Below are 20,943 nucleotides of genomic sequence, written 5' to 3'. Positions count from 1 at the left end.
CACACTCTATCAGATTAGAGAGAAAGAGAGAAAGAGAGAGAGAGAGAGGAGAGAGAGAGAGAGAGAGAGAGTGAGAGAGAGAGAGAGAGATAGAGAGAGAGAGAGAGAAAGAGAGAAAGAGAGAGAGAGAGAGAGAGTGAGACAGAGAGAGAAAGAGAGAGAGAGATAGACTTAGTTTCTTTAAAAAACACTAATAAAGCACAGAGGGTGAACCTCACAGATCAAAGCAATGATGAAGTATTTACTGTGGTCATGTTTTCCTCTATGGTGTATTACAGCAGAGCAGTTACTGCCAGTTCATGTGTAAATAACGACCACAGTTCAGTGCTTTACATTTTTAGAGTGAACTGTACCACTCTGAAGGACAGTTGGACTGTGGCCAGTGATATGGCCTTTTACATAAAGCCTATGAGAGTGTGTGGCAGAGTGTGTGTGCGGTTTCATGGACTGTGTTATTTTGTGAAATGGAAAAAGTGTGTTACGGAAGTGCCGCCGATGACGTTATGAATGTGCATCAGATCACGCACTCTACTTTCATGAGCACTGCACTGCTACAGAGCTGATACACTACTACAGTGTTTATACACGTTATTATACTGTTATTAAAGCGCATCGCATAGACACCTCATATCTTCAAAAGGGTAACGTCTCTGGAGAAAGAAATGATGCTCTTCATTTTGAATGTAATTATTTGAAAGGTGTGATTCTAAGTCATTTTTACAATCTACAATCTATCCACTTTCTTAGAAAGACTTGCTCCACAAAACCTCAGCAACACCAGTGTGTGTGATATACTTGAGTCAGCATCTCACACACACATACACACACACACACACACACACACACACACACACACACCCATGATAGAATCACAGCTGCACTGACCATATCTGGACAATAGTGACCTGGTGAGTGGTAGCGGAAGACTGATAAACTACAACCACTAATAAACTGTAAAGTTGATCAGCTATTGGACCTGCAAGGGTGGTGTTTCTAATAAAGTGGCCAGTGAGTGGAAGTAGAAGGAGGTTGTGGGGTGTTTGTGATAAAATGGTGTATGAAATAGTGTGCTTTGTAGGCAGTAGGGCACTATGTGGGAAACAAATAGAGATGCTCCTCTGATGCAGCTAGTGTTCTGCAAGTCTATAAGCATCACATTAGTGCTGTTACAAAGATGTTCATGGACAGTGTTCTTACGTGTTGCATTGTTCTGGTTCACGCAGGCTTCCCTCAGTAACGTCACCAAACCGTCAGGCTTCATCTTCAGGTACTCAACCAGCTGCAAAACAACAAAGAGAGACATGTGAGAGTGTATCAGAGAGGAAAGTTTCTCCAGGTGAGAGTGTATCAGAGAGGAGTGTTCCTCCAGGTGAGAGTGTATCAGAGAGGAGTGTTCCTCCAGGTGAGAGTGTATCAGAGAGGAGTGTTTCTCCAGGTGAGAGTGTATCATAGAGGAGTGTTCCTCCAGGTGAGAGTGTATCAGAGAGGAGTGTTTCTCCAGGTGAGAGTGTATCAGAGAGGAGTGTTCCTCCAGGTGAGAGTGTATCATAGAGGAGTGTTCCTCCAGGTGAGAGTGTATCAGAGACGAGTGTTCCTCCAGGTGAGAGTGTATCAGAGAGGAGTGTTTCTCCAGGTGAGAGTGTATCAGAGAGGAGTGTTCCTCCAGGTGAGAGGGTATCATAGAGGAGTGTTCCTCCAGGTGAGAGTGTATCAGTGAGGAGTGTTTCTCCAGGTGAGAGTGTATCAGAGAGGAGTGTTCCTCCAGGTGAGAGTGTATCAGAGAGGAGTGTTTCTCCAGGTGAGAGTGTATCAGAGAGGAGTGTTCCTCCAGGTGAGAGTGTATCAGAGAGGAGTGTTTCTCCAGGTGAGAGTGTATCAGAGAGGAGTGTTCCTCCAGGTGAGAGTGTATCAGAGAGGAGTGTTCCTCCAGGTGAGAGTGTATCAGAGATGAGTGTTCCTCCAGGTGAGAGTGTATCACAGAGGAGTGTTCCTCCAGGTGAGAGTGTATCAGTGAGGAGTGTTTCTCCAGGTGAGAGTGTATCAGAGAGGAGTGTTCCTCCAGGTGAGAGTGTATCACAGAGGAGTGTTCCTCCAGGTGAGAGTGTATCATAGAGGAGTGTTCCTCCAGGTGAGAGTGTATCAGAGAGGAGTGTTCCTCCAGGTGAGAGTGTATCAGAGAGGAGTGTTTCTCCAGGTGAGAGTGTATCAGAGAGGAGTGTTCCTCCAGGTGAGAGTGTATCAGAGATGAGTGTTCCTCCAGGTGAGAGTGTATCACAGAGGAGTGTTCCTCCAGGTGAGAGTGTATCAGTGAGGAGTGTTTCTCCAGGTGAGAGTGTATCAGAGAGGAGTGTTCCTCCAGGTGAGAGTGTATCAGAGATGAGTGTTCCTCCAGGTGAGAGTGTATCAGAGAGGAGTGTTCCTCCAGGTGAGAGTGTATCACAGAGGAGTGTTCCTCCAGGTGAGAGTGTATCAGAGAGGAGTGTTTCTCCAGGTGAGAGTGTATCAGAGAGGAGTGTTCCTCCAGGTGAGAGTGTATCAGAGAGGAGTGTTCCTCCAGGTGAGAGTGTATCAGAGATGAGTGTTCCTCCAGGTGAGAGTGTATCACAGAGGAGTGTTCCTCCAGGTGAGAGTGTATCAGAGAGGAGTGTTCCTCCAGGTGAGAGTGTATCAGAGAGGAGTGTTTCTCCAGGTGAGAGTGTATCAGAGAGGAGTGTTCCTCCAGGTGAGAGTGTATCAGAGAGGAGTGTTTCTCCAGGTGAGAGTGTATCAGAGAGGAGTGTTCCTCCAGGTGAGAGTGTATCAGAGAGGAGTGTTCCTCCAGGTGAGAGTGTATCAGAGATGAGTGTTCCTCCAGGTGAGAGTGTATCAGAGAGGAGTGTTTCTCCAGGTGAGAGTGTATCAGAGAGGAGTGTTCCTCCAGGTGAGAGTGTATCAGAGAGGAGTGTTCCTCCAGGTGAGAGTGTATCAGAGATGAGTGTTCCTCCAGGTGAGAGTGTATCACAGAGGAGTGTTCCTCCAGGTGAGAGTGTATCAGTGAGGAGTGTTTCTCCAGGTGAGAGTGTATCAGAGAGGAGTGTTCCTCCAGGTGAGAGTGTATCACAGAGGAGTGTTCCTCCAGGTGAGAGTGTATCAGAGAGGAGTGTTCCTCCAGGTGAGAGTGTATCATAGAGGAGTGTTCCTCCAGGTGAGAGTGTATCAGAGAGGAGTGTTCCTCCAGGTGAGAGTGTATCAGAGAGGAGTGTTTCTCCAGGTGAGAGTGTATCAGAGAGGAGTGTTCCTCCAGGTGAGAGTGTATCAGAGATGAGTGTTCCTCCAGGTGAGAGTGTATCACAGAGGAGTGTTCCTCCAGGTGAGAGTGTATCAGTGAGGAGTGTTTCTCCAGGTGAGAGTGTATCAGAGAGGAGTGTTCCTCCAGGTGAGAGTGTATCAGAGATGAGTGTTCCTCCAGGTGAGAGTGTATCAGAGAGGAGTGTTCCTCCAGGTGAGAGTGTATCACAGAGGAGTGTTCCTCCAGGTGAGAGTGTATCAGAGAGGAGTGTTCCTCCAGGTGAGAGTGTATCAGAGAGGAGTGTTCCTCCAGGTGAGAGTGTATCAGAGAGGAGTGTTTCTCCAGGTGAGAGTGTATCAGAGAGGAGTGTTCCTCCAGGTGAGAGTGTATCAGAGATGAGTGTTCCTCCAGGTGAGAGTGTATCAGAGAGGAGTGTTCCTCCAGGTGAGAGTGTATCAGAGAGGAGTGTTTCTCCAGGTGAGAGTGTATCAGAGAGGAGTGTTCCTCCAGGTGAGAGTGTATCACAGAGGAGTGTTCCTCCAGGTGAGAGTGTATCAGAGAGGAGTGTTCCTCCAGGTGAGAGTGTATCAGAGAGGAGTGTTCCTCCAGGTGAGAGTGTATCAGAGAGGAGTGTTTCTCCAGGTGAGAGTGTATCAGAGAGGAGTGTTCCTCCAGGTGAGAGTGTATCAGAGAGGAGTGTTTCTCCAGGTGAGAGTGTATCAGAGAGGAGTGTTCCTCCAGGTGAGAGTGTATCAGAGAGGAGTGTTCCTCCAGGTGAGAGTGTATCAGAGATGAGTGTTCCTCCAGGTGAGAGTGTATCACAGAGGAGTGTTCCTCCAGGTGAGACTGTACCTGCCACACAGTGTCGAACTTGGTCCCCTCAGGCATGGAGTATTTTCCTGATTTATCGTGGAGCACCTGGTAGTGATATGCTGTTTTTCCATACATCACTGAGAGGGCAAATGTGCCTGATTCGTCTCTCTCTCTCACCCTGAACACAGGAAAACATCCTGTTTACCATCAGCATCAAAGAATCTCTATTAAAACATCTATAAATAACCAAGTAAAGCATGTTTCAAGAAAACATCAATCACAGCTATGACACAGTAAGAGTTACAGTACGTCGGCAATGGTCTATAATGCTTTTTATATAACGTTATAAAAGCACTGAGTGCTTGTGTAGTGTCCTGTAATGGAGATGCTTCTTGTGCTGATTTTGAAGAATGTTGTGTTGTTTTCGTCATTTTCATCTTTAAATTTATCATTTCCTTTGTTGATCTCGGTTACGATCTTGGTGCTACGAAGCTTTAGCAGTTAACCAGCTTGTTTATCGCATGTCTGTTTTTGAGAGCGTTAAACATCTACTGCACCGCATTCGGAAAGATAAGCTCCACACCTCGATTTACTCGAAATTTCTTCAATACGCCACGTGTTATTTCAGAGTCACGAACAACAACACTTTGAAATGTTGTTACTTCTTGATAAACACTTCACAAAGTTTACGTGTCGTCGTTAGCGAGAGCGTTTACGAATCTTAAACGGCTTCTAAACAGAAAATGTGAAAATGGCTTATTTAAAATGAAGTATATTCAGTGTTTGCATGAAATTATTACTGAATATTTTAATCATAAATTAGAATTTCAGACGAGGCATTTTCACATTTTCTGTGTGTGCAGAGAATATTAAATGTATTATGTGTGAAATGTAGTGCCGTTTCACTCTTGCTCCTTGAGCATGTAAAGGTTAAGGTGTGTTTTGTCGGGACGTCTCACAGGAACTTTCCGTCAGGCTGCGAGCCGGTGTACAGCCTCCTCTCTGACTCCTGTCTGGGGACTTTCCCGTGGTACCACGGCATCTTTTCGTGAGCCGTGGTGGCGATCAGCTTCTCCAGCTGAGGAGCCTGGCTGATGACGGCCTGCTCCATGGCCTCGCCCTGAGAACAACACAGAAAACACAGTCAGTTTTCACAGTCGTTGCTAAAATAACGTGAACCTAAAAACATAGTAGTGATGGTTTAATGTGTATTGTTCATACGGACTCAATGTACACTCTAAAAAGTCATTCTGTTGGCCTTTAGCCAATACGTGAGATACGCACTGCTTTACGATAAAAATTGTAATTTAACGATTTTGGGAGAGTCATTTTCTGGCGACTCAGTTATTTGTGTTGGACAACGCCATTTTCTCATTCACTTGCTTTCTCCTGCCGACCCCGACGAGATTCATTTTACCGAAGAAGGCTGCTTCAGTTTGCTCCACGCACAACTTACTGTGGATAAGGCACAAAAAAAAACAACCAGGTTGGGGGTTATAACCATTTTCATGACCCAAATAGGTGGTTTATTTTATTGGCGTGTGTAGGTTTGCCCTGTTTTTCTGTTGTGTTTATGGTCTGTATGGTGGATACAGGCAGAATTAGCGAGCTAGGCTAGCTTTCCTTAACTCTGTAACAGACAGTGTTAGCAACCGCTAAGAACACTTTTATGACCCTCAGGTGCTTTTGTAATTTAATTATTTACTCGCTTTGAGACTTAAGGTGCAACACGTTAAACAGAGGGAGAGGAAAACGACGGAGAGAGAAGTTAGCGATAGGTTTCTGTCACTGTTTTTATGAATGTTCTCATGTTCTTGGATCATTGTTTAAATCTCTCACACGCCACTGAAACAGAGCCTTATAACTGTGACATTTATACAGTAAACATCATACACACCTTTTTACTGTTTGAAGTGTGTGAAAGGTGTGAGATGTGATCAGAGTACGGAATAAAAGTAATCACACTGTTGAATATCTGTTGATGGTGACCTTTATTATGTTCTTGTTTTATGTGAATGCTTTTTACTGTCAAAGTAAGTCACCGTCCTCAAAACACAACTCTAAAAGACTGTCGCAAAACGTTGAGTTGATGTTTTTTTGTTGTTGACCCAATGCTTTATTTTTTATAGTGTGTATTTAAATTAAATAAAATTAAATGTAGTTAACAAGTGCTTTAATGTTGAATTTACACAAACCTTTCATCTATTAGTTTTAAAAACTGCAGTGGCTCTTTGTTTTGTCCAATTGGATGAATGGTAAAAATTCAAAATAAAAGTCTTTTCCTTTTAAATTAAATTCAGATGTTAGTATCATTTTAAGGATTAGTTCCAGCAGTTATATATATATATATACACACAAATGAAAGGAAAAGCAATGCTAGGCTAAGTCAACGCTATTTGACTTACAGCTAGCGCCGTGTTGCCAGCCATTTCATTTTACGCCTGCTTCACTACAACAGGACTATGCTAACGTCATCTGAGCACACAGCAGGGCATGAGGAACTGCTTCGTGTTCATTTACACTGCCATTCAGCTTTAAATAGACTTTAGCATGTATTTACGGTGTGTTAGCTAAGCTCGTAGCAAGAACGTTTTCTATTTTTCTGACATTACATTAGACTCAAATTGTCTCAACACTTTTGGAGGAGAATACAAACTGAACATTCTGTTACCTCAGCGAACACTGTCTCATCTGGAGATTTATTCGGGATCTCAGTGAAGTCACAATCTGTGCTCAGATTTGCCAGATGAAATAAAGCCTATGCACTCCTCTTTATACAGCACCAGTCAAAAGTTTGGACACATCTCCTCATTAGTGATGGGTGGAGTAGAGCTAGTCACACAGCCCCTACCTCTGCACAACCCTAGTTACAGTCTCAGACACATTCAGAAGGGAGCGGTTCTACAGATTAACTCTCGATGAGCCCACAGCTGTTCACTGAAAACCGTTCCAGGTGAAGACCTCATGAAGCCGACTGAGAGAACGGAGAGAGTGTGTGAAGCTGTCGTCAAAGCAACGGGGCTACTGTGAAGAGTCTAAAGAATAAAACATAGTCTGCTTTGTTTAACACATCTCTGTTTACTACATCACTCCATATGTGTTCCTTCATAGTTTTAATGTCTTCCACATTCATTTACAATGGAGAAAATAATGAAAAACTAAGAAAAAACATGTGTCCAAACTTTTGACTGGTGCTGTACATTCACAACATGTGGAAAACAGCCCAAAACAAAGGAGACCGTCTCTGAGTGGGCGTGTCCAAACATTTGACTGGTACTGTATCAACCGTGTCTCATGTCTCATTTTTGTCTCCTTTCATTTTCTCCTAAGGACTCATAGGAGAATCACTATCTATGAGCCGTCACTAACTGGGGACCCACCCAGGTGATTCCGTTCCTTGACCCCAGCTCACCTCCAGGTTCCAGGTGTGTCGGACGTACTCCCGCAGCATGTTGTCTCTGACGCTGTCGAACAGCCCGGGTCTGATGGGCATCTCTGCGGGTCTGAGGCAGGGTTTCTTGAGGAGACACACCAGGCCGTCTGCGTCTTTACTGTAGAACTCGCACAGCTCGCCCGGTCCGCAGTGAGGCTTCCCTCCGGAGATACAGTACGTCCCGTTCAGCTGCTTCTCCACGGGGTAGTGGTAGAACTCCAGGTTCCACACCAGGGACAGGACGTAACCCCCGAGGCTCCGGAGGCACTGCCTCAGCAGGAACAGGCCGTCCCCCATCCCTGCCAACTTCAGCTGCTGCTCCGCCTCTGTGCGGCTGATGCTGCCGTAGAAGAAGGGCAGGTCTGCCGCGGCGTCAATCATGGTGTGGTCAGATGGTCAGGAGATACAGGCTACAGAGAGAGAGAGAGAGAGAGAGAGAGAGAGAGAGAGAGAGAGATTACACTACCAAAATGTTCATAAGGCTCCTCCAATATAAATCCTCTGACCTCAGTAGTTCGACCTCAGACTGTAGTTCGTCTGTTGCTCTGCATACTTTCGTATCTCACTTTCCCCCTGTTCCTCAGCGCTCAGGACCCCCACAGAGCAGGTGTGATGTGGTGGTGGATCATTCTCAGTGCTGCAGTGACACTGACGTGGTGGTGGTGTGTTAGTGTGTGTTGTGCTGGTGTAGAGTGGATCAGACACAGCAGTGCTGCTGGAGTTTTTAAACCCCTCAGTGTCTGGACCGAGAACAGTCCACCGACCAAAAACATCCAGCCGACAGCGTCCTGTGTCACTGATGAAGGACTAGAGGATGAGCGACACACACTGTGCAGCGACAGATGAGCTACTGTCTCTGACTCTACATCTACAAGGTGGACCAACGAGGGAGGAGTGTCTCACAGAGTGGACAGAGAGTGGACACAGGGTTTAAAAACTCCAGCAGCACTGCTGTGTCTGATCCACTCTACACCAGCACAACACACACTAACACACCACCACCACGTCAGTGTCACTGCAGCGCTGAGAATGATCCACCACCACATCACACCTGCTCTGTGGGGGTCCTGAGCGCTGAAGAGGAGGGGGATAGGGGGATAATAAAGTATGCAGAGCAACAGATGGACTACAGTCTGTAACTGTAGAACTACAGAGTGTGGTCAGTGGGGCTGATAAAATGGACAATGGGGGTGTAGATACAAGGTAGATGTTCCTAATCCAGTGTGTGTGTGTGTGTGTGTGTGTGGGGTGTGGTCTCAGTAGTGATGCCCTCTCTGATGAACTGTTTTGATGAGTGTTGCTAGACTCTGAAGCTGGTGGTGTCTTCTGGAAGTTTCTCTCTCTTCTTCTCTGATCTGACATCGCACACTCCCCACAACAGGAAGCTCTCTCTCTCTCACACACACAAACACACACACATCCTCTCCCTCCCACAACCTCACCCCCCCACACACACACACAGCCTCTGCAACAGGTGCTGCTTCGCAAAGCTTCCTCTGCTTCAGCCCAAATGAACAACTACACATTCACACATCTACTGTTTCTAAAATACAATATTACACAGAGCTTTCAGTGATTTAATCAAGACTTAATACACGTTTTTCACTGACTGCAACCAACCGTTCAGTGTCTGTGACTTTCATGAATATAATGCGGTTATTTCAGCATCAAACTGTAATTATTTTGTAACATTTAACACACATTTACTTTGACGAATTATTAAGTATGTGATTATTGAGTATTATTATGAATTATTAAGCCTTTGAAGTGTACATATTTACTGTGGATTATTGATTATTTACTATTAATTATTGAGTTTTTTTACAATAAATTATTGCGTATTTACAATGAATTATTAAGAATGTATTTTATAAATATATCGTATTAATTATTTACTTTAAACGATTGCGCATTGGTTATGAACTAGTTCTCGTTATTTCTTATTATTTACAGTGAAATATTGAACATTGATTTGTAGTTATTCAGGAAAATCTATGAATTATTATGAACTATTGAGTATTGATTATTGATTGTCTGTGTGACGGCTATAAAGCGTATTTATGAGGGTCACTGTCAGTCAGCAGCTCAGAAAACAGGTGCCAATGGATTCTACGCATAAAAGTGACCAAATAAACAGTACAATCCATTTTAAAACGCACACACACAACAAAAAAACACGTACTTTTAAATCCAACGTCCTTAAAGAACCATCGCTCGGAGGTGCCTCGGTGTTTTATAAACGATCGTAAAGAGTTAAACTCTACACTCCAGTCCACAGTGAGGCAAATGGGTCCCAATTTGTCGACAAACAAGCAGCAGTTCTGTTCCAACAAACTACACAACTATGAAAAAGTGAAGTCAGTTCAGAGCAGTGTTTGTTCTCCAGATCATTACCTTCTCTGGAGCCTTTCCCCTTGTCTCTCTTCTCCTCCCTCAGTCTGCTCTCAGTCGAGTGCTCAGTATTTTCCAGTGTGTAGGAGGTTAACAGGTCACATAAGATAAGCGTCAGTTTTTTTTGCCAGCGAAGCAGAAAGGAAGTCATCCTAACTCTTGGTTTGTTGATCGTTCAGAAAGCGACACGACACCTACACATGGCTTTTTGACAGAGCTGACAGAAACCTGCATTAACCCACACTGCTGTCCAGTTCAGAATCACAATCTTTAACAGGTTTTATCATGTTCTTAAACCCTAAGCGACTTCCCACGAGCCTCAGCTTTTTCTTTCGCATTAAATCGAGTGTTTAACATTGTTAGCAAGTGCATGTGGTGGGGTTTATGCAAGAAGGTGTACCCTGAGGGAATAACGGCTTTTCCTCTGAATGGAACCAAGCCCTTTACTCGACTCTACTTAGCTTTTTTGCACTTCCGTTAGACAAATCCAGTTCTGGTTCTGGAAGCGGGTTCTTGTTTAGTGGCTGTTCTCTTGTGGTTCAGAGCGAGTCGAGTAGGGACTAAACCGTGGCGTGTAAACCTTGCAGAGCGCTGATCGTCCAGAGAGAGTCGTCACTCTACGCCACGCAACGCAGACGACCAGCACCAACTCTCCATCTGTAAAATCTCCAGCCGCAGCAGAGATCACGTTTGTTTTTATCCGACTCACGACAGCAGCTCGTAAAATGACGCCGTGGTCTTTAGAAGAGGTTCAAACGCTCCTTGGATCGGTGGCCGACGAAAGAATCCAGCGAGAGCTGGACGCTGCAACTAGGAAGGAACAAACTCTACTGATCTGTCTGAACTGATGACGGAGCTGTGTTCAGTCCCGAACAACAACAACACGCCGATACACCACGAGTAAACATGAGTTGTTGTGGTTTCCAAAGCCTGCTGTTCCTGTTAGCGACAGGGATTTGTGACGTCACCAGCTACGTTTCGGAGGGAAGCTGTGGTAGTGGAAAATTAACCAGGGACCAGGGTCCAAACAGAGAGTAGAGTCCAGTAGAGTAGGTATCACGATGTGGAAAAGTACCATAAGAGGTCATGCCCCATGGCTGAGCATTTCTACAGGGTTTCTGACATCACATATCTAAAGGACCAATCCCTTCAACTTTTGGGATGGTGCTTTCAAGCTGCAGGCGCGTGGAGGTGGGTGGGCTATGGCAGTGGAGGGGTAGAATAACTGTAAATTCATAGATCCAAGTGCTTTAAATGAAGCGTTACGGGACTTTAGGGGTCCTCAAAGGGAAGTTACTGTAATCAGTGACTATAGAGTTGAAAGAGTCAATGCTCTTTACTCATGTGGTCCCTGTTTGCGGTCCCTGACCTCAGCGCCTGGTCCAGGGCGACTGGGTGTTGTTTTGATCCTGTGCCTGAACACAGAGCAGGTCTTCCCCTCTACACCTGAGCATCATCTGAAGCCTTGACCACAGCTTCCTGGACACCGTCCCAGGACCAGCCACCCACAGGAAGACCCCCAGAGACGAGAACGTGTCTCTGTAACCAACGGCAGCCCACAGCAAAAGAGCCGACAGCTTCAGGACACCCAGGTGATATAAAGCAGCTTTGAAGAGCCAGGGTAGATACAAACATCTGGTCAGAGCTGAATTACGCAACACTGACCTACGCTGAGAAAAGAAAGCTGTACGTCATCTCCACACTGACGCTGTTTTTTTTACCATTTACGTTTTTAAACAGCAGCGGCGGCTGTTACACTTTATGAATATTACACAGTGAATGGACCAATAGAAACACTCCATGACTTTACTATTTGATGCTGTGTGCTATGTTTATTTATTTTAAATAATGTATTATTGTATATTTGTTTCATGGTCTATGTTTATATTCCATCTTTGAAGGGAATGTTTAGTAAATAAACTCCATAAATTTACATAATGTACGTTTATCTCAGTCGTATTTAGAAATGTAAACTCTGTAAAAAGCAGTAAAAAAAATGGTGGGGAAAAGAGAAAATGTTGTGAGGGGAAAGTCATAACGCTGCTTTCACTGGAAAATATGAACAGGCCACGGTTACAGGTCTCAGGTCAGTGAGTGAATCGGTAAAACACTCACACTCTTAGAAATAAAGGTGATACAAAGTGTTCTTTGCGCAATGCCACTGAAGAACCACTTTTGGTTCCATAAAAAAATAAGAAATAAACTGTTTAAGAGACGTGTGAGTGTCTCTCGAGCTCTCGACCGTCGGCACACATGGTTCTATACGGAACCGAAAGTGCTTCTTCTATTGCAACCCTTTGTAGCACCTTTATTCTTAAGAGTGTATGAGTAACTTTCGAACGCACACAGACATCTTTAAATGCCTGAGATCCACCAACGTCTTCGGGTTTCTGCAAAACACCACTTTAACCTCAGAATTACTTACTGAAAAACAAATCTTGGAACTTGTTTTTAGCAGCGCTACACCCTCGGTGCCTTGCAGTCACATTAGTAATGTCTTTCACAAGCTACTGCCACTTGTTTTTAACCTAGAATGGCCACGAAGTAGTAATGTGACCCTGACCTACTACCAGCTTCTCTTTACACTGCATCAGAATTTCAAAGTGGACCAATAGAAATGCTTCAAATTTATTAGAAGTAAACGTAGACGTTATGAAAAAAAAATCCCTTGTTCTGTGAATGTACACATTACTGTGGGACCTAGAGCTCATCAACACACACACTGTGAAACAGGACCACCCAGTCGTTTTTGGTGATCTGCAAACATGGGATAAAACAAGCTAAAACAAGCATCTGTTGTAGGGTGCAGATGCATCTGAATAATCCCGCCCCCTCCTCTGAGTCTGTCCAATCACAGCGCTGGACCCACGTTTACGTGAGAGAGCAAACAAAAGGTTAAACAGAGGAAAAGAGACACAACGAGCGAGAAGAAATAAGAAGAAAACGAGAACGGAGAAGAAAGAGAACAGAGTGAAAACGGCTAAAAACCAGAGCTCCTCCACGGTCCTCACTGCTGTGCGCTCGGGGTCGGGGTGAACAGCGAGCGGCTCTTTATCATTTAAAGGGACAGGCGCTGAAAGCGGCGGTTTACACAGGGGGAGAACACTGCTGCGGGGTTTGTTCTTTGTGGGGTTTTGACCAAAGCTGTTCATGGATGTTTCATTGAGAACAGAACTGTGAGAGTTTGTTCCTACATTGCTCCCGTTATTTCATCTGAACCTGATCAAGACGAAGCTGTTACAGGAGATGAGCGAATGAACGAGTGACGTCTCTCTGAGCTCTGTTCACTCCCACACTGGAGAAGAGAGCTCAGAGAAAGACAGACATCTGGAGCTCTAATCAGAGACGCTGTTTCATAAATCCCAGACCTTTTGTCTTCTGGGTGTGGGACTGTCCCTCAGCTCCAGGACAGAGACCTTCATCTTCTCACGCTTCTCTCTTCTCTCCCACAGCTCTGGCTTAGACTCAGCCTCCTGTTCAGTCTGATTTATTCTGATTTACAGCAGACAACACCATCCCCACGGTCCCTCAATAACCCTACTCATCAATACCTTCTGGTTGCTAAGTAACAGCTCACGTTTCTTGCTACAGCTAATGCTTACTAACGTTCTATTTTAGCAATATTACAGTGGACCTTACAGCAATACACTTGACAATAACGTTACAACCCCAGCAGAGTTGTGATGGCAATAAGACACCGTGGCCGTGGCCCTGTTATCTGGAGATCATAGGATAAGAAAAAAAAAAAAAAAGAAGAAGCAGTGAGCTGGCATTTCATGTCTCGAATGTCTCGAAGGAAGCGTGGGCTGAGGGCTCTGTGTTTAATCAGGTGAGACTCACTGAGGGGTAGAACTGGAGACTCATAATTAGGCAGAAAAATGTGGGTAAAAACTGTGTCTCAAATTTTCTTTCTTTACTTGAAATCTCCAGTTACTAATTTGTCGTTAAAATTCTAAATGAATAATAAACACACCATAGGAATTACTCACAGAGTGGACACTGTTTAAAACTCCAGCAGTCACTGCTGTGTCTGATCCACTCGCACCAGCACAACACACACTAACACACACACACACACACATATATAGAGAGAGAGAAAAAAAGAGAAAGGGATGGAAGAACCACTAACTTGCAACTAGGGCAAGATGCAGTTGCACCTCTGCTTACATCCACCTCTGTGCATCGCCTCATCTCTAACACACTCCTTCTCTTTTGCCCACATCATGTCCGTCTCGCTCTCTGTAGGGAACTGACCCCGCCATTTTATCTGAATTAGCTGCATGTGTTTCACCACGTTCCATTTATTACAAACTGGTCAGAGGTGCAGAATTGTAACTCGGTCGATGCACGTAAATTTCACTGTAAAATCCACAGTCGCGTTTTTACATTTTACATTTAAGGACTTTTTTTTTACAGCACTTTTCTGTTAAAAAAGATACACAGTGAAAACGCCATAGTATTTACATAAGAATAACAAAGAAACATTGTTTAGACATAAAATTAAAATGTAAATTGTGTGACAAATGAGAGAATGGAGACTGAGATATAGATTCAGCCCTTAAAAGAAGGTCCCGAAAAGACCAAAGAAATGTGCCGTATCTGGGCGCCACACTCCAGCACTCGGAACACAGGCTGCTGGCGAACTTTCCTGACCAACACACGTCTCGTTATAAAATACGAAGGGACACACACACACACACACGTATACACACACAAAATATTCACAAAATCAAAAATTCTCAAAGACAGAAAAAACAAAGAATCTCTGAAAATCAGAGAAAATATGGAGAAGCAAGGCATGCTGGGAGCTCCCTAATGAGTCTCAGCTCCTCCCAGTCCTTGGACACTTGTATCGGTTTGTGCGTTTAACAGTGAAATAATGTATTTTTTACAGTAAAGAGATGTAAAAAATGTATTTTGGCTGATAAAAGTATTTACGGTATTCCACTGTTTTACAGAAACTGTTTTCAACCTTTTTAGAATTTACAGTCATTTACTGTCATGGTTTTACAGTTTTCCACCGTAAAATTCACAGACATTTTTTTTACAGTGAAATCCTTAAAACCGGAATTAAATTCCCCTGTTTGAGTTCATTCTGAAGCTCTATTTCTTTTAAGGTGAAACCGTGTGTTTGAGTAAGAAGCCCACTGTAGCTTGTACGTGGCTGAAGTATAATTGTCTAACCTCATCTGTAACTCGAGATGTTTAGATTTGTAGCACTTTTCTTCTGTGTTTACTTTCACGCAGTTAGCGATCTCCTGAATTTGGAGTCTGTTCCTCTTTAAAGAAGTCGGTGTTACCCACCTCCAGAGCATTAATAGAGGTGTTAGTTTTCCATTCGGTTTCCTGTTTACAGAGCCAGGGCTAAGTATAAGCACATGAGCTTTTTTCCAGTGTGCTGACAGACTGAATTTTATAAAAATGTGTATTGGATTAAACTCACAAGCATCATCTTTAAGATCAGTATTAGTTTACGTACGTGATTTTATCCCAAGCTCATTTTCTACCATTTTCATTGATCAATTTATTGAGAAATCTTTACGCAGATAAAATTATTCAGTCAATCAGATATAGCACAGTCCTTTGGTAATCGCTCTGTACATCTCTACAGCTCCTCACGAGCACTGTGTATAAACCTCAGGCCTCTTTTTCCACAAAGGAAAAGTCTGTGTTACTCCGGATGCGTGTGAATAAAGCCGTAGCGTTCAGAGAAAGCTCTAATGAAGACACCCCCACAATCTGATACACAGCAGAGCCAATGTACACTCTACACACAAACACACCAAACCACAGCAGCAGCTCTCAGAGCCTCACACACACTTATCACACACAATCAGATCATTACAGACAATACTCTACAGCCTCAGCAGCGAGAAGGTCCAGGTCCAGGGAGAACATTAATAACCGAACAGGCCCCAGGAGTCAGCAGCTTTGAGTCAGTGTCACAGAAATACGTCTCGCTGTTTTGTTGTATTCGTTGTATGTGACTTTTCTGGTCCTGAGAGTCACTGCTCTTGTTTCTGTGTAACGTTTCCACTGCCGTCGCTGGAGAAACCTTTAAGAGCCGTTATTTAGCGTCTCCCCATCGTCAAAAGGCATGTCAGTACATAGCAAGGGTTTAAAGGGACGCTAGGTAGTATTTTTACCTTAAAATTACAGCTTTGCTCAATTGTGGTGCTCCACTGAGCTGTATTTTTAAGAGAATAGGGCCTCTGTTTTTGCTACTCCAGGCTCAGCACTGCTGAAACTGCACTATGTAACTTTTCTGAGGAGGGTAGGAAACTAGGTGGCTATTACAGACGATCCAAAGTGGTATCTCCCATGTCTTTAACTGTAGATGTGTGATGAAGCCTACCTCACGTTTACACACCCAGGTGTTGTATATAAACCAATCAGCCATAACATTAAAACCACCCAGATCTCCCTTGTGTTTGAAAAAGAGCTCTGACTGGTCGAGGCATGCAATAAACAAGATATAGCAGGAGATATGAGGCACCAAAACATGATCAGATGCTTTAAGTTCTATATGGTGCAAGGTGGGACTTCCACAGATTAAATTGTTTTTCCTAGAACCATGCCCTGCATCAAAGAAACACTCAGATGATGAACACCAGGAGCTTCACACGACCTCCTCCGACTTGTCTTCTTCCCACAGCGCCACACACACAGCCATCCACTTGGTGTAAAAGAAAACGGGCCTCCTCCTTCCACAGCGTCATGGTCCAGTCACTTTCGGCTGTGTACAGGGGTCAGTGTGGGCACTCGGATGGATCTGAGCTCCTCAGCCCTACAACAAAGTTTCCACAGCTTTATTTTCCAGTCGTTCTTCTGTGGGGTTTCGCCTTCGCACCTCTTAGCCTTGGGTGCCCAGGACCTTGTCACTGGTTTACCACTTGTCCTTGTCCTTGTTGATTTAGAGACGTTCTGCCTACAGCCTTTTGTTGTAGGCCCTCGTCAAAGCGGCTCACCCATTTCTCCTGTTATATCCCTCCCCTGTTACAGGGGGCGCTGTAGCCTGATCATCGTCACCTGTCACTGCTTTTAAGGTTGTGGCTGATATTTACAAACGCAGGAAGATTTCAGGATTTCATTGTTCTGTGTAAGTGACTGTATTTGTAACGATTATTCGAGCTAAACTAATAGTCCCTGGGCAAGACTCCTAACATTCATCACCCTGAGCTTAGTGCCCAGCGCTAATGATGTGAACCCCGTGGTTTAATCTGGGCCCAGTGCACGGCTTCTTCATTTGTTGTATTTCCAGCATGTCAGAGGTCAGTAAGGTCATTACCGCCGCCGACCCCTGACTGATTCCCATGTTGTGATTGTGGCTCATGTTTTCTCCAAAAGCTTTCCTTCATTTCGGGCCATTTTTAGCCGTTCCCACGGGTCCCGGTGGCAGACTGAAGGCGCTTGGAGCAAAAGAGCAGTGGTCTGGAGTCTGCACTCAGGCCCTAGTCCCAACAAAACCCTGCTCTCCTGCCATTTCAGGGACGTGTGGATTGCTTGGTGAGAAAACCTTCCTCACAGTTGATGGGAAATCTCGCTCCTAATTTAAATCAGATGTCTGTAATAACTGTGTAATTACATATTAACAATAAATGCAGTAACAGTATAACTACAGGTCATTTTTTTACAGTTACATGTGGATTTCAGTCGTTCAGCTTATGTTAACTGACATGTGCATCAACTCCAGTTTCACTTGTGTAATTATACATTCGTAACTTGTTTATTACTACATAACTACATGTAATTACAAAAATAACGGCTAAACACGTCTCGCTCTATCACCATTATTTCGGGCTCTCATTTGATTACATTTGTTCTCTACTCTGTGTTAAAAACATTTCTCCAAAATTGTTTTTACACCAGATACAGGACTGTGAATGTGATTTCAAAAATTATAATTAAAATAATGGAGATACAGTCATGGTGTATATTATCATCTTATAAATACATAGTAACTATCAACTTAGAAATGTGTAAATAAATGTGTAAAAGTGCTTGCTGCACGTGGGAATTTGTTGGAGCTGCACTGCAGTAAGCCACACGTAGCAGTGAATACATCGCTAGTACCGACTCTGTTATTGCATGTGTGGTTAATGTGTAATTAACCAGTTATTACAGACAATTTAAAATTTGATTTATATTTTTTATAACAGCTGTACAGTTTTCTTCACTGAAATAGCAGGAGATCAGAACTTTTTCAGTGCAAGGGGATACGTTTGGTAACAACGTTAATGTGTAATTACAACATATATTACATTGTTATTACAGAAATGTCTTTAAAGAAAAACTAAAATCTCTAAATGTTTGTGTTTGTGAGATAGTTACATTCCTCTGCAACCGAACAGCACTTTTATCTTGCCACCAGAGAATAAGACTATCTATCGGTAAGCACACACACACACACACACACACACACACTTTAAACTCTGTATTAAACATGTTATTAATAAACTGCGTTATTATGTATGGGCTTTACTGTAGTAATGTTCAGTTCTATGGTTATGAACATCCTCAATCAGGGTTAACATCTGTTTTAACAGTTTGACATCTGCTCGAGAACCCAGCGAAGCTTCAGTTTGTGTTCAGAGATATGTTCAATATCTCTGTAAATATAATTTCATCTCAGCTCTGAAGCTGCAGCTGCTCTGTGGTGGAAAGCACCGCTGTTTTATCTTTGCTTCAGCAAACGCTTGCCTTTAACATCTACGTTTCACTCAGATCCTTTGTCTTCTGTGTCTTGCACTCGGCAGCAGTTCGAAAAAAAAATAACTACAGAAACTAACAGATACAAGAAAATACTGAAATCATTGTAAAGTGTTTTGTGAAGTGTAGCTTTGACACAGATATCAGTTCATCTCAGTCCATTAAGAGAAGTTGATGTTAACGTTGTGAAAGGAAAGAGCAGATTTCGTCGAAAATGTGAAATCAAGGAAAAAGAAGAGTTCGTGAAAAGTTTGAGGTAAAACTAAGGGGTCAGAATGGATTTGTTTAAAAGTTAACAACAGTTTTTTTGAAGTCAGTGTAAGGTAAAAATAAACAGTTGAAAACATCTGATCAAATGAGTGTTGAGACGTTAAAAAGAGCAGATCACATTGTGGTGAACAGTTTAAGGGAAGAGTCAAAACGAACAGTTTAAGCTTCAGTTCCAGAGCCAAAGAAGACTCGAAAATAGACTCTAAGGGTCAAATAGAACAGTTGAGGGTCAGAATGAACAGGTCTAGCTCCAGTCGAACGGTTCAGAACGACCTTTTCGAGGCGTAAATATCCAACAGTAAAGGTCCCACTGAACAGTACAGTTTTCAGTTGGAAGAGAACAGTGGAAATACATTTTTTAATAAAACAGAACCGTTAAAAAATGAGCTGTTCCGCTCCCCAAAGAAAGTTCCTCGGTTCAGGGTTTGAGTGCTGTTTAACACAGTTTCCAATTCTGAATTTAGCCAGAAACAATGTGGTGATTTACGGTGGAATATTGAATGCAGAGACCGTTATTGTTTGCTGTGAAATGAGGAAATTATGAAACGATGGAATGTACTAGAAATGGCACTTGAAACCTTGGCGAAAACCACAACAACAAAAGCACACCGTGTTAATGTTACAGAGCCGCAGCGCTGAGCACGGTGTAACTCCACACCCGGGAGAACCTGGCCGGACCCTCACTGAGACCCAGACCAAAGGCAGCATGTGTCCGCGGACGTTATCGGAGGTTCTTGGACAGCTGCTGCAGCTCTGCTGCGTCTGGAGTTTGGCCTCGGATGAACTCACATCTGTCGGTTCAACAGCCTCCCGTTTCTCCCTCACCTCATTCACTAGCGTTTACCGCCCTGACAATTACCTTTACATCAGCGGCAGTGGAGAGATAAGAGGAACAGCCAAAAAAAAAAAAAAAGAACAGCCAAAACTCTTTACTTTAAACACGTTTAAAAAGCCCAAACGGGCCCAGGAAGCACTCACCTAGGCCGGGAACCTCCAGAAATAGAGAGAGTGTGTGTGTGTGTGTGTGTGTGTGTGAGAGAGAGAGAGAGAGAGAAACAGAGAGACGGGCCCAAATGAAGAGGTGTACGAAGGCGCTAACAAATGTCTCTAGTCTCAGGAGGCGATGGAGCTTTTTGATCTGGCTTCTGATCTATGACATAGATGCCTGCCAAGCCCTGGCACATGTGTGTGTGTGGTGTGTGTGAGAGCAGGTGAAGTCTGGGGGCTGTTATTCTCCCTCCGCTTCACATTCCCTTTAACCTTCTCTGTTTCTCAGAAACTGTTGGTTGTGGGGCATGTTTACAGCATGAAAACGCTTCATGTTTCTGCTTCCCCAGCTCAGTTTATTTAAATATGTGTCATAATTGTTCAGTTCTCCAGGTTCGTGTTACTGTAGACTACACTGATAAAACCCATAAAACCCATAGCTCACCCAGGGCCCTGAAAATGAAAAACAAATACAGCTTCAGATTCATGAGGTGCAGCTGCAAACATGACACACAACACGCTGTGAACGCAGCAACAGTGAATAAAAACAGCCCCCTGTCCCAGGTCAGGAAATCCCTATGGAGACCGGAGAGCTGTGATTGGAAGATCCACTAGGACTGATATTTACACATTTAAGAAGGTCCACCAGGGGAGGATGGTTCGAGTTAAGCTCCTCCTGTTTGGAGCTAAGACCCTCCTCCTTGAAGTTAAGCCCCTCCCATTGGGAACACTAAGCCCCTCCTGTTTGGAACTAAGCTCCACCTGTTTTGTGCTAAGCCCCTCCTCATTGAAGTTAAGCCCCTCCCATTGGGAAGATAAGCCCCTCCTGTTTGGAACTAAGCTCTACCTGTTTTGTGCTAAGCCCCGCCTCCTTGAAGTTAAGCCCCTCCCATTGGGAAGATAAGCCCCTCCTGTTTGGAACTAAGCTCCACCTGATTTGTGCTAAGCCCCTCCACCTTGAAGTTAAGCCCCTCCTGTTTGGAGCTAAGCTCCACCTGTTTTGTGCTAAGCCCCTCCTCCTTGAAGTTAAGCCACTCCTGTTTGGAGCTAAGCCCAATCTGATAGAGTGTGT

The 20,943-nt window shown here is 43.9% G+C and overlaps 1 protein-coding gene across 1 annotated transcript; it reads right to left on the bottom strand.

Annotated features, from left to right (window-relative positions):
- Positions 1-1,156: 1,156 nt before the first annotated feature.
- LOC136682012 (tyrosine-protein kinase ZAP-70-like) lies at positions 1,157-19,960 on the bottom strand (the record flags this gene model as incomplete). Its single annotated transcript, XM_066658797.1, has 5 exons — positions 19,863-19,960; positions 7,494-7,924; positions 5,041-5,201; positions 4,121-4,259; positions 1,157-1,279 (listed from the first exon to the last, which is right to left on the bottom strand). Coding segments are annotated over exons 2-5 (825 nt in total), but the record flags the coding sequence as incomplete, so codon positions are not given.
- Between the last annotated feature and the right edge of the window lie 983 nt (positions 19,961-20,943).

The sequence above is a fragment of the Hoplias malabaricus genome, unplaced genomic scaffold (assembly GCF_029633855.1).
Source record: "Hoplias malabaricus isolate fHopMal1 unplaced genomic scaffold, fHopMal1.hap1 scaffold_199, whole genome shotgun sequence".
Taxonomy (NCBI): domain Eukaryota; kingdom Metazoa; phylum Chordata; class Actinopteri; order Characiformes; family Erythrinidae; genus Hoplias; species Hoplias malabaricus.
This window is presented reverse-complemented; position numbering and strand designations above follow the sequence as displayed.